Raw genomic sequence first — 12719 nt, 5'->3', positions numbered from 1 at the left:
TATGCTCAGTCTAGAGGATGTTTTGTCTGTGGCACAGACTCTTAACTTTGATTGCCCATTGCCCATCGTCAATCATTCTGACATGCAAATTCTCTTTGCCCATAATAGACAAAAAATCATAAATGACAAATGTCACGTATTAAAAACAGAAGATCAAAATTATGTCACCGAGAAAGCCAACAACACCGTTAATTAGAACGACAAAATGTAAAGCATAGGAAATTATTCATCGTATTTTAGCAGTACATACCTTTAACAATCATGATGGTGCGGCACATAATTTCTGATAGAAGCATGCAATAGGTGAGTTCAAGGATTAGTCACTTAAGTATATTTAACTCTGCAGACTCCTTTGTACTATCGCTATCCACAACCCTCCAAGCAACACTCCTATTTTCCGTCGGATTTAAAAAAAAAATCTGAACATGCCCTTTATCGCTCTGAGAATAAAGGCGGGATTCCACCAGTGTGCAGCATAAGCATATTCAGTACAAAAATGCCTTAACATCACGTTCAGAGTGCGTTCCGGTATGATATGTAATATATGTATGCTGGTAACTGTGCCGGGAAGCTTTAGAAAAGTGAAGTGAAGGAAATATTTAGTTGCATCTCGGGCACGCAGCCTAAGCCCAGCCTACATTAAAACTTTAAAAATTCGGTTAGACCAGGGTCAATTTTTTTATATCAGAAAATTAGGCTGTAGTGTCACCGACACCTTTGATACACAAACATAACTTCTGGAAATTATGGAATTAGAGCACCATGGGAGAGACGGAAAGGTATGTTCAGCAGGTATATTTGTTCTTTAGCTAGAAGATGAACTGTTGTCTAGAGTCTATACATTACTCTAGCTTCTTATTATTAACATTAATATCTTTATTTAAATAATAACGTTATTTTCAGAGAAACCGACAAACAAAATGGCACCCGCAATTCACCCACCCTGCACCCCGAGTGCATCATGCACGAAGGGGCAACCCTTACGTTGCCATCCCTCGGTACCTCCGTGCACCCGACCAGAACAATGTCTAGCGAGGACCACCAAATTGGGCATAAGGCCTTGCCAAAGTGCAGTCTCCATCATGGCTACAAGATCCTTGAGCACATGTGGCTATTGTAAAAAGTATTCAGATGGCGGTTCAGGCAGAAGCATTGACGCTTCAAATCCACGAAACACTGCCCAGATTGAAAAATACCTTAGGAGAAAGAGTAGGGAGGCAAAATTAAGAAAGTACGATAGGCTGCATGGAACGCATAGATATTTGAAATACCAAAGATCGAAGGGAACACCGCGGTCTGAAAGGGAATGTTGTGCTGGAAAAGGTAGTGTATCATTAAATTAATTAATTCATTATAATTTTTAGGGTAACTCAAAAGGAAAAAACGGAACCCTTATCTTATAGGATCACTCGTGCGTTTGTCTGTCTGTCCATCACAAAATAGTTCTTTACCTATAGATGACAGAAAAACATTAGAAATGTGCAGTCAAAAGTCGGACTTAATTACTTAGTTTTGATACCTTACGGCGGCTGGCGCAAACGCTATTACATGCTCTTATATGCGCTATGAGACGTAAGCGCCAGCCGCCATAAGGTGCCTTTTGTCGTGGAACGTCACATCTTTACCATTTCATATCTAGTCAATCTCCAATTCGAACCCAAACCGAATCGCGCCGTTATTCACTTGGAACTCGGTAGATGTCGCTAGGCGCCGTCCTAAGGCGCATAATATTAATGAGAGATATGGTGGTAATATTTGCTGTCATCGAAGTCTTTGATTTTATTTTAAGGGCACAGGGGCAGGCTCAGGCGGGCGGGCTGCCGGCATTGCTGCGCGAAGTGCTGCACCCCTGCCTGCCGCCAGAACTGCCAGGAGTGCTGCGACGAGTGTTGCTGTCCGTGCTGCGGGACTTACTGCAGTCGCTATTGCACAATACTCTAACGTCCATAAACCATGTCCAGTAGCCAGTTCAAGCCGACGCATCTGCCAATATTGTTCTCAATTATCCATTTTATTTCCCCAGTTACAGTAAATTTATTAAAATCATCTTTACGTGTTGAATTTGTTTATATAGTTGGTCAAGCAAATCTTGCCAGTAGAAAAAATCAACAAATAAAAAAATGTAGGCGCGAAGGGTTATCGTCCCATAGAAAATTTAAATTTCGCGCCTTTTTCTGCTGACAAAAGATTTCTTGACCAAGTATAAAATCTTTTATTGAACATACAATATACACTCGCATTTTAACACACATAAAGTATTAATACATTCACTGCCCCCAACGCACATGTGCGTTCACCGTCATACAATTTTGTTCCTAGGCCACGCCCCCTGGCAGTGAATGCGTTAAACTTCACTTTTATCTATTTAACAATTTAAAATCTGGCAAGATATGAAACTTATGCAGATGACAATACAATATCATATTTTATTTATTGTCATATCATATACTTATACTTGCATATATTTTGGTATCATCGAGCTGCCGATGATGGAGTCTGAAGAAGCATAGTGAAACTCATCGGTGGCTATAGGAGGTAGAAAGGGGCTCTTAGGGCACATACGAGGCACATACACATACTGTGTGACCCAGTTAATAAATTTTTTCTACCCTCCCCCCTTCTCTGTGACCGCCCGTATTATATACGAAGACAAGTGTTTTTATATCTTGGCTCCCAGATATTTGTTTTAATTTCAACTCCTACCTCCCCAGATAAAGGGTTTTGACAGACAGACGGACTGAGCTTGAACTACGTAAAAGTTCCCTAAGTATAGTGCGTCAAGCAAATCTTGTCAGTAGCAATGTAAAGCAAACTAAAGTAGGGCAACACTCAAAGAGTAGTATTGCGCTAAGAAAAGCAGCAATGTACAATGTACATCGAACCTAAACTTTTTTTTCCGCTGAGCGCGCCCGTCAATTCAAATTGTCACTCGCGGATTCTCTATTGGAAATGTTTGAAATTGTTATTAATAGGTATGGACGGACAATTTAAAAGCGATGTGTGATGTTGATAAAAATGATTAACTAATTTGAAGATCTCAAAATAAAATTAGAAGTGGACTATGCCGTTAAACAAGAATGTATGAATAAAATCATTGCTTCAGCAGGTAGATGTCCTACTACTGGATTTTAATATTTTATTAGATTTCTCAGTTGCCACCGTAGGCATTGTAGGCATCTTAGCTTTGATTAAGCACAATCTTATTTAATATATTCGTATTTAATGGTGACACAGCAGAAATATCTCTTGAAATAGAATCGATTCAGAATGTAAACAAAGATGATGGCTGTCATTCGCGATCCACATTCCACAGATAAAGCACAGATGACACGCGATTTTCGAATTATTCGAACACAGTGTTGCTAACCCGCGATTTTTCAAATTTGCCGCCGTTTGCTACTGACAAGATTTGCTTGACCCAGTATATAAAGAAAACCGACTTCAAAAAGGTTAAAATAAAATATTATCCCTTTCATAAAATGCGCTAACAGCTGTTTGAAGTCGGTGCCGGTCGATCAAAGAATATAATACTCACTAGGAGAAGAACGGTAACTCCATACAAAAAAATGTCCCCAACCGTTTATACGTTTATACTACTGGCGCCCTCGATGTGTACCAATGGAACTAAAGTTGACAACCGGTTTAGCCTGGCGGGTATTGGTATTATAGGTATATAGTAATTATGTTGATAAACAAACATATTTGTTATCTTCATATCACGAAATATATGAAAGATGCAAATACCCCTTGTTTGTGGTATTATCTAGTGATTTAAATAAAAGGCATATTTATGTTTATAACATTGTATTATGTTTTACATATAGAAATATACACTGAAAATTAAACCCTGACAACTTAATAAAAATAGACATTAATAAAGCGCATTCACAAAGTTTTCAGTATTATACAAATAACATTAGGCATGCCTACCTATTACACTTTACACACAGATACACTACACTTTACACACGGCATTTTACACAGATTTCTAACTTGTATTCATTCACACATTTCTTCACGGTTAATTAATACGCTTTCCAGATGCGTTATGACTCGGTCCCTTCTGAACCCACTAAAGCTGTATAAATTTCACTCTGGCTGCTTCAACAGCCGTTGCTCCGCATTTAGCACATGTTCTATGTGCATTGCTGTAATCTATGTAGGTACAGACTTACAGTCTTAAGTGGTTGTACCGCTACGTTGTATTTATTATTTAAAGATTTAATAAATAAAATTTTCGTTATGAACTTTATCCACAGCAGTTGGACAGTCATTGACAATTTTTTTTTTACTATGGTGGGTAGACGTACCTACCCTCCATATATTTTATGAATATTGATAAAGACAGTTGGAAGCAAATATTCAATTATAAAACTTAATCGCGTGTAATTAAGTTTTAAGCGTTTTAAGTCCCGTTTTATGATTAATTATGTATAAAATTCGTGATAATTTAAATCAGAGTTGGGAGCAATGTTGCTGTAGAAAAATGTTTTTATTTTTATTACTCGCAACTTTTTCTCGGAGGCCAACGCACACATAGAAGCTTCAGGCGCACACATGCGCAATTATTTGGGGACATAACTTTCTTAGGAAGTGAACAGGCCTTGCGGTCGATCCATAGTACCTAGGTACAGTCAAGTGTAATAAAATAATATGGGTGCATATTCTATAACCAATAACTTACTAAAAATTATACGTCTCATATTCTAGTTCTTAATTCGCTGACGTATGGGACATATTATATTTTCGACTATGATGTGAGTACCCATATTTTTACACTTGTCTCTGTGCCTACATACCTATATAAACAACTAGAGTTAGGTAGACCAAGATAAGTCTGCAACGTTTTTGATAGCACTCTCAGTGCAAGCGTGCACTAACCGTCGCCACTATACATGTAGATGTTTGTATGTATGTATATAATAGTCTCTGGTTTGTACTGGCCCCACTGGCCCTATGAAAACTGCTAGAAAAAAGAAAAATTAATGACAAACGTCAGTGTTATTGAAATTAGAAGATAAAAATCATCCAGTCAAACGCAAAAACATTACAAAAAAATATTCACTTAACCTCCAAAATGGGATATCACAACGCTTAAAATTATGAGTCAACGACAATCCACCATATGATTAATAACGAAAGCATATTATGGGTGAGTTTGTAGAGTGAGGTTAGTTTGTTATTGACCTACCTGAGTACCTACGTACTTAATCGCCCTTATTGACAGCTTTGTACAAAGGAGCATGCAAGTAAATAGGTAGTCCACATATTTTTGGAAGCCAGCTGCCATAAGACTGCCACTCACGCAAACCAGCACATACCTACCTATACAAAAGTTCAATCATAGGGGAGACCGTATGATAGTAACGGGTGATGAACGTAAAAAAACAACAAATAACTCCATAATCATGTAAGTAAAACTTGGTTAATATAAAGATAATGCCTATAGAAAACACCGACTAAAGGTTGTTTTGAATTTTGATAAGCAGGTAAGAATATGGTTTTGTTGTCTTGTGTAGAAAGATTTTATACACAAGACACCTAATTAATTAATTCGACATGGAATTTCTTTATTAATAACAATAACAACAAGTCAGTGTAAAAATCCGTACACGGCGGGAAGTTGATATCTGGCGGACAAAAATTAAAGAAATTTGAACCTTATTTAATTTTATTTTAAGCTCAAATTTCTTCAGTAGAATATCCCGAGTTATCAACTTATTCCCGCCGTGTACGGAAATATCCCATAGTTCTTAATTCTGACATAAGAGCTATGGGACATATTATTTGTATAATGAGTCATCTAGCTTATTATGTCAGCGAATTAAGAACTAGTTAGGGGTTGTGCACAAATCACGCGAGGTGTTTTCGGCTACTTTTTGACCCACTTTTTGATTTTCTCGTGACCCCCTAACGAGCCTCACGTGATTTGTGCACAAGCCCTTAAGGCAAATATGTTTTAGTAAGTTGTATGCACCCATATTTTTACACTTCACTGGAGACATCATCCGGACCGTAGGACTTATTTCTTCATCAGCTTCCTAATAATGTATTTACAATTTGTCATTTCTCCTTTACGAAAAAAATTCACTACACACCTGCGACCGTAGCTGATGGCAATTAATTTCATCCAAGGTCTCCCTACACCCCAAATTCGCCGTACAAAAAGGGCTTTGGCGCAATGAGCCGTTTACTTTTCAGGGTGATCCTATTGTAACACTATTGTAATGAAAATTTGCACACGTCACAAGAAAAAAAAATACCTAAAGCTCGCATTAAAAATAAATAGTGACGGTCTCATTACTACAGTTTTTTCCATTCAGAAAACTTTCAGTTTTACCCTCGTATGTGTGCAATACAGTTCGCGCGTTTGCTGTCGGTATCTTATTTATCTAGCTTTCTAGGTTTTCAGTGTTATGTGACTTAATGAGGCATTGAACTTTTGTACAAAGTTGTGAATTCGTTTGTCAATACGATGGCAAATAAAAAAGGGTTTAATAAGGTTTTTAGTACTTATTTTCCACCTGCAACTACAGGTGTCTTGCTGTATAAAATTTTAACGAAGAAGCCTAGAAGTCTTGGATTATCCATCGATTTTACTAGAACTGATGAATGATGAGTGTATATTTTTTTCTTTGAACTTTAGTATAACATTTGAAGCTGGAGGTGTATTCGGGCCAACCACCAGATCTACCAATTTAAGATGTCATCATGTTCGGGTCCCTCCTCGGCAAAATTAGGTGAGTAGGTATCTATGTTTTGTTATGGTTTTACATAGTCATAACTATGTGTTTATGCACTTAATTTGTCGCCTAATCCGTGTCGGTTCGAAGCTTATAAATGTTAGTCCATTTAAGAAGGTAGGTAGGGCTGTGTTTTTGTTATCCGGTAATTTTGAGAGTGTGGTGCCAGAACAGATATATCTTGGCAGGTAAGTTAATTAATTATTATTTTTAAGTGAGTGGCAGTTCAATCGTTGCGTAATGCTGGCTTCTATTTATTGACATATTGGTTATTTATAGTAACAGGTTGGTTTATTAATTCCTTGTGTTGTTTTCAGAGTAACAACGCTTGCGATGTCGCCCACTATCCACCCGCCCTGCACCCCGAGCGCTTCATGTCCTCCCCCGCGGTGCCATCCGTCGAGGCGATCGCTACCCCCTTGTGCCAGGCCGGAAGAATGTTTGAAGAAAGCCACAGCAGGAGGCATGAAACCCTGCCGAAGCGCCACATCTATCATGGCCACAAGATCCAGGACATCATGCGGCTCGTGTAATAAATTGAACGGACAAAATATCTCAAATCCTAGAAAAGCATCGTTAATTCAAAAGTACCTTAATAGAAAGTCTCGGGAATCAAGAATGATAAGAGAAGATAGGCTGAAAGGGACGAATAGTTATTCGGATTATAAGAGAAGACAAGGGAGTCCACGATCGCAGGAGGAATGTTCGGGGAAAGGTCACCGAGGCAGGTCGCGGCAGTCCACCGACTACTGCCGGCGCTGCTGCGCGGCGTGGTGCTGCCGTTGCTGCCGGCAGTGCTGCCAGCCGTGCTGCGATAAGTGCTGCGTGCCGTGGTGCGCCTCGCTCTGGTATAATTGCTGCGTGAAATGCTGTCGTCGCACCTGCCGTTGCACAAAATGCACAATAATCTGACGTCCATATCCCGATTTCATTTAAGACTCCCCTTGATCCATGATAAAAAGTGGTTGTGCATATTTATTACAAAATATATCAGATTATTTTATCTGATATATTATTAAAAATTAAATATACATATAATCATATAAAAAAATAAATGTCTGTGCACATTTATGAAGTTATCGCGGCACATGTTTTTAACTGTTTGTACCGATAGCATCTTTGACAACTTTCTCGACTGCAAAACCAAAATTGTAGGTACTTATACATACATACATATATTGATATAAGCTGATTTGCACTTTTAATAACGTGATTTTACAAAAAAAAATGCATTAGTTAACCGATTTCTTTAGGTACTTATGCAGCCCGTGCTCTGACAGTAGTTTATGTACCTACTACCTAGTATCTATATACCTAGTACCTATTTGGTGCAAGTATGTATTTTTAGTCCAGAACATGACTTTTCCTAATAGAAATTATTTTCAGAGCATGAACAGGACTGAGTTGAGAAATCAGTTAAATATAATGTATTATGCTGTAGGTAATAACGGAGGCCCTTACCTACAGCCTCAAATTTAGATTAATAATAATTTAATAATATACTTAAGCAAATCTTGTCAGTAAATAAAAAGGCGCGAAATTAAAATTTTTAATGGGACGATAACCCTTCGCGCCTACATATTTTAAATTCCCGCCTTTTTCTACTGACAAGATTTGCTTGACCAACTTTAATATGTTAATAATTATTGTAAAAAGATAATCTAATAAAGAATAAAACGGTTTGTAGATAATTTAAAAATATATAAGTACCTACGGATGCATTTAAAGGTATAGCTGGTCAAGCAGATATTGTCAGTAGAAAAAGGCGGCAAATTTGAAAAATGTAGGCGCGAAGGGATATCATCCCATAGAAAATATGAATTTCGCGCCCTTTTCTACTGACAAGATCTGCTTGACCAGCTATAGATGATGACCAGCACAGGCTGTCAAAAGACGCTGGTGGTGAAGACGCAAAGAAGGTGACAAATACGTTGAAATACTTGGAATATGTAGGCATGCGAACAGGTAGTATGGTAATATGGTTGCAATTTTTAAAACGTTATTATTAGGTAAAAAAATCTAAACTAGCAGTATAAAATTATGCACAACCTCTTTTTATATCGTGGACAATCTCTGCATGAATTCTAAACCTCTATTTAAATAGTAATAAGTGTTCCTTTAAAATAAATCAATAAATTTGCTATCTCATACTCCAAAGTGGTTTATTGTTTAGGTACCTATTACGATGCGGGTCGAAAGTATTTTTACGTTTTAACCTTAGGACTGAAAAACGGTTTTCACCACATCAGCTCGGAAAGGCTTAGGTACTTTGCACTTCAAAAACTGATAAGAAAGTTGCATTTCATCCACATGTGAGGCAAAGTAATATCATGCCAATTTTGGATGATAAATATTTAATAACATTCATTTGGATTTGATATGATTTCATTTTGTTTGATGTTTTACAGTTGGTATTTTCCTTGCGTTGGTGTGGTGAAAAATGTTGTGTTTCACTCGGTGGTAAAATTTGTTTAACTCCCATGCCTTGAAACCGTCGCAACGCTCAAGATTCCACTTCTCGAAACACTCGCTACGCTCGTGGTTAAATTTTGGAGTCTTTCGCTTGCTCTGGTATCAATAATAGCACGAGTGGTTAAACAAAAACTTTGCCCCCTTGAAAAACAAATAACTATTAACCCTTTCGCCGCCATTGACTTGATATGAAGTCCGAACATTTCGTGCCCCACACGCCACGACTTGATATCAAGGTCGTAGTTTTGGTCAGGTTTGTATACGAGCAATTTTTGACATGGCGCTGATGCCACTTTATTACTTCATTGACGTGGCGGCGAAAAGGTTGACGTGATCGATTCGTTGGTTTGCTTGAGTTGTGCGACTTGTGCGTTGTGCAAGTTGTGCAACCCGCTCCATGTCGGAGTTGAAATTTCTTAAAAATGTCTTTTAATCATTCAAGTGTGTTGAAACTAGTAGCCTAAGGGCTGATTTAGACGAGCAATGCGAGAACTCGCATGCGAGTTTCATACCATTACGGGTTTTGATCGGTCAGTTGAATTGGACGTAACCAACAGCCCGCAATGTAACTAAAATCGCATGCAAGTTCGCGCGCCATCAAAATTAGCCCTAACAGTACTGTAACATTTCAGCTACATACTCCGTAAAGGGAATAAAACCTTGCGTGTCCGCGCCGTCATGCAGCGCCCACAAGCACCGCCCTCGGCCCGCGCCCTGTCCGAGGCCCGACGAGTGCTACAAAGCATGCATCAGGAAGAAGCAGAAATGCCCCAGCGCCATGGAAGTTGTGACTCGCCCGGGGAATCGGTGCCGCTGCGAACTGGCGCAGGCCCGAAGCAGCAGATATACGAGGAAGAGGGCGGGCAAGTCGAAATGCGAAGTGCAGAGACATAGAACGCGGATCAAAAATGCTTATAAAAGGAGGTCGATGATATCTAGATGGCGCCCACAAGATAAAACCTCAAAATGCTGCACGCGTGTGTGCCCTGGGTGTTGTCAAGGTTGTACCATTTTGTGATCATATTTAATAAATAATAACTGTAGGTAAGGTATCCCAGTCACGTTCTAATTTATCACTTTAGGACAAAATTTAAGTTTTGTAACTTCCAGCGATTATTTTTATTATACTTCATAACAGGAATAGGTTGCTATTCAGCTACCTACCTATGTTGTGAAACTTTAAGATTCAGAACAATTATACCTATTGCCCAGATTATTAAAAGCTCTTCATTTATGGGGTCATCCATTAATTACGTCACACGAATTTCAAGGTTTTTTACCCCCCCCCCCCCCGCCTCCTTGTCACAGTTGGTCACATTTGGCAAACCAAACCCCCCGGTGTGACGTCACATTTTTTCAACACAATCGGCAAACCAAATTAAGTATGTACGTAATTTTTACTGGAAATATTTTTTAAATATTAGTAATTTTACTACCCAAAACTGATATGAAATAAAATTAAAAACGATTATCGTTCCAAAAACTTGTTTATTAACTGTACAGATAATAAAAATAAATCGCTTACTGATGAAGTGACGTCACAAACTTTGTGACTCCCCCCTCCCCCTTGTCACATTTTCTTGACCCACCCTAAACGTGTGACGTAATTAATGGATGACCCCTATTACTAAACATCCAATAAAACTTAGTGAATTTAGTGCCGCTACTATCAATCAAAGACAGTAGGTAACTTCTTATCTAGCAAGCATGTGCAGTCTGCAGCAGAAATAGCTAAGCGCATAAGTAGTACATATTTAAAACTATCTACACTTTTCACAAGTGAATAAGAAGTATTTTTATGATGCTATTCTACTTGTCTATTTCTGCTGCTGAATGTATTTAGATGCAAAAGAGAAATTTTACTTTGGCGATAAACATTAATGTTTTCAAACGGCAGGAGTAAATCTACTGATTACTTAAGTACCTACTTACTATGAGATGAACTCTATTACTCTCTGTTACGTTTTAATTATTTTGTACCTATTATAGTATCTGTAACTGGTTGTATAATAAGAAACGATGGTGAGCGGTGTATACTTATATCTTATAATTCACGAATCAATCCCTCCCCCCTCTTGTTTACTCACTTTCGTACCAAAAATAAACATGACACACTGAAACGGCAGTTTTATTATATGTAAAACGTATAATAGGGACAATCTGTTTTAAGCATTGACGTATAATATCTAAGGACGCGCTAATGGGGCAATAAAAATGGTACTTCAGTGGTGTTACTCACGAATACCAGCCAATCACGCAACCAGTTGCGACCAATAGCGCGCGTAATGCGAACTCGTCAACCAATCGCACGAGTAATGTGAACTCAATCAACCAATCGCGTTGTAGCGTAAAGCCAGTCGAGATACGTCAATGGTCCTAGGTATCGCTGGTGCGACGAGGTCGTGAAAGATTTCGACGAGCTCGGTGCCGTCGATTGGGGATCATCCATTAATTACGTCACACGAATTTCTAGGTTTTTTGACCCCTCCCCCCCTCCTTGTCACACTTGGTCACATTTTGCAAATCCCTCCCCACCTGGTGTGACGTCACATTTTAGGCAATTTTGTTTTCAACGAAATCGTCAATACTAACTCAGCATTATTTAAAAAAAAAAGTTTTTGGTAAACGAAATATTAGTAATTTTATAACACAAAACCAATTAGGAACGAAAATTACCTACTTCCAAAACCTCATTATTTAAATGTACAGCGAAAAAAAAATTAATTAATTTTCGGTTACTGATGAATACTTAGTGATGAAGTTAAAATGACGTCACAATGTTTGTGACTTCCCCCTCCCCCATGTCACAACATGTCACATTTTCTTGACCCCCTCCCACCCCCTAAACGTGTGACGTAATTAATGGATGACCCCTTGGACAGTAACGGCGCGAGACAGAGAAGCGTGGCGTTTTATAGTGTCAGAGGCCAAGATCCACTTCGCGTCGGTGCGAATAAAAAAATCGCCATGTATTTTTAAGCTACTTTTCAGGAGACAAAAATAACTGTTTATTTTCCTGTTTATAATATATTTGTTGCGCCTGTATTTTTTTTCTGATAGATCAATGATTTTTACATGATACTCATGAAGAAAATAAACAGATTTATATGTAATTCTTTACAATATTATTATTTTAACCAAATTTTGCTACATAGCGACTTAAATTTGGTTCATTAGAATTAGCTCAATAGTGGGACCGGATTTTTGCACTAAAAGTTTTGATAATTCTAAAGTTGAAAAAGTGATACTTATCTGATATGGGACATATTTTTAAGCATATTTGCAATATATGATGAAAAGTTAGAACGAGCGTTAGATATAAATTAGGTATTTATATATTTTTAGTAATGATTTTTAATATTGAATTAAAGTGCAATGTTTAAATTCCATTGTTTATAATATGTATGACGCTATATAATGTAAAATTATTAGAAATTTTTTTAACGTGCTTCTTTGTCAAACTATAATTAGCTTATTATTTTGTCGATATTGAATTAAAGTTTA

At 37.9% G+C, this 12719-nt stretch overlaps 1 protein-coding gene and 1 long non-coding RNA gene across 2 annotated transcripts; both read left to right on the top strand.

Moving 5' to 3' along the window:
- The first annotated feature begins 877 nt into the window (after positions 1-877).
- Positions 878-2057, top strand: LOC134668563 (uncharacterized). Its single transcript, XR_010098798.1, has 2 exons — positions 878-1323; positions 1790-2057. It is a non-coding gene; the product is annotated as an uncharacterized LOC134668563 (long non-coding RNA).
- Positions 2058-6632: 4575 nt separating this feature from the next.
- On the top strand, positions 6633-10248 carry LOC134668562 (uncharacterized). The gene is made up of 2 exons (XM_063526012.1): positions 6633-6740; positions 9848-10248. Exons 1-2 carry the CDS (start codon positions 6704-6706, stop codon positions 10231-10233), a joined length of 423 nt encoding a protein of 140 aa, XP_063382082.1. The 5' UTR covers positions 6633-6703; the 3' UTR covers positions 10234-10248.
- The last annotated feature ends 2471 nt before the right edge of the window (positions 10249-12719 follow it).

Source organism: Cydia fagiglandana, chromosome 11 (assembly GCF_963556715.1).
Source record: "Cydia fagiglandana chromosome 11, ilCydFagi1.1, whole genome shotgun sequence".
Taxonomy (NCBI): domain Eukaryota; kingdom Metazoa; phylum Arthropoda; class Insecta; order Lepidoptera; family Tortricidae; genus Cydia; species Cydia fagiglandana.
This window is presented reverse-complemented; position numbering and strand designations above follow the sequence as displayed.

What these genes read in the sequence shown, in the direction of transcription:
- LOC134668562 (XM_063526012.1), top strand. Translation starts at nt 6,704, where the DNA reads ATGTCATCATGTTCGGGTCCCTCCTCGGCAAAATTAG. An exon ending in TCCCTCCTCGGCAAAATTAG is followed by an intron (nt 6,741 to 9,847) that starts GTGAGTAGGTAT and finishes GTAACATTTCAG; the next exon opens with CTACATACTCCGTAAAGGGA.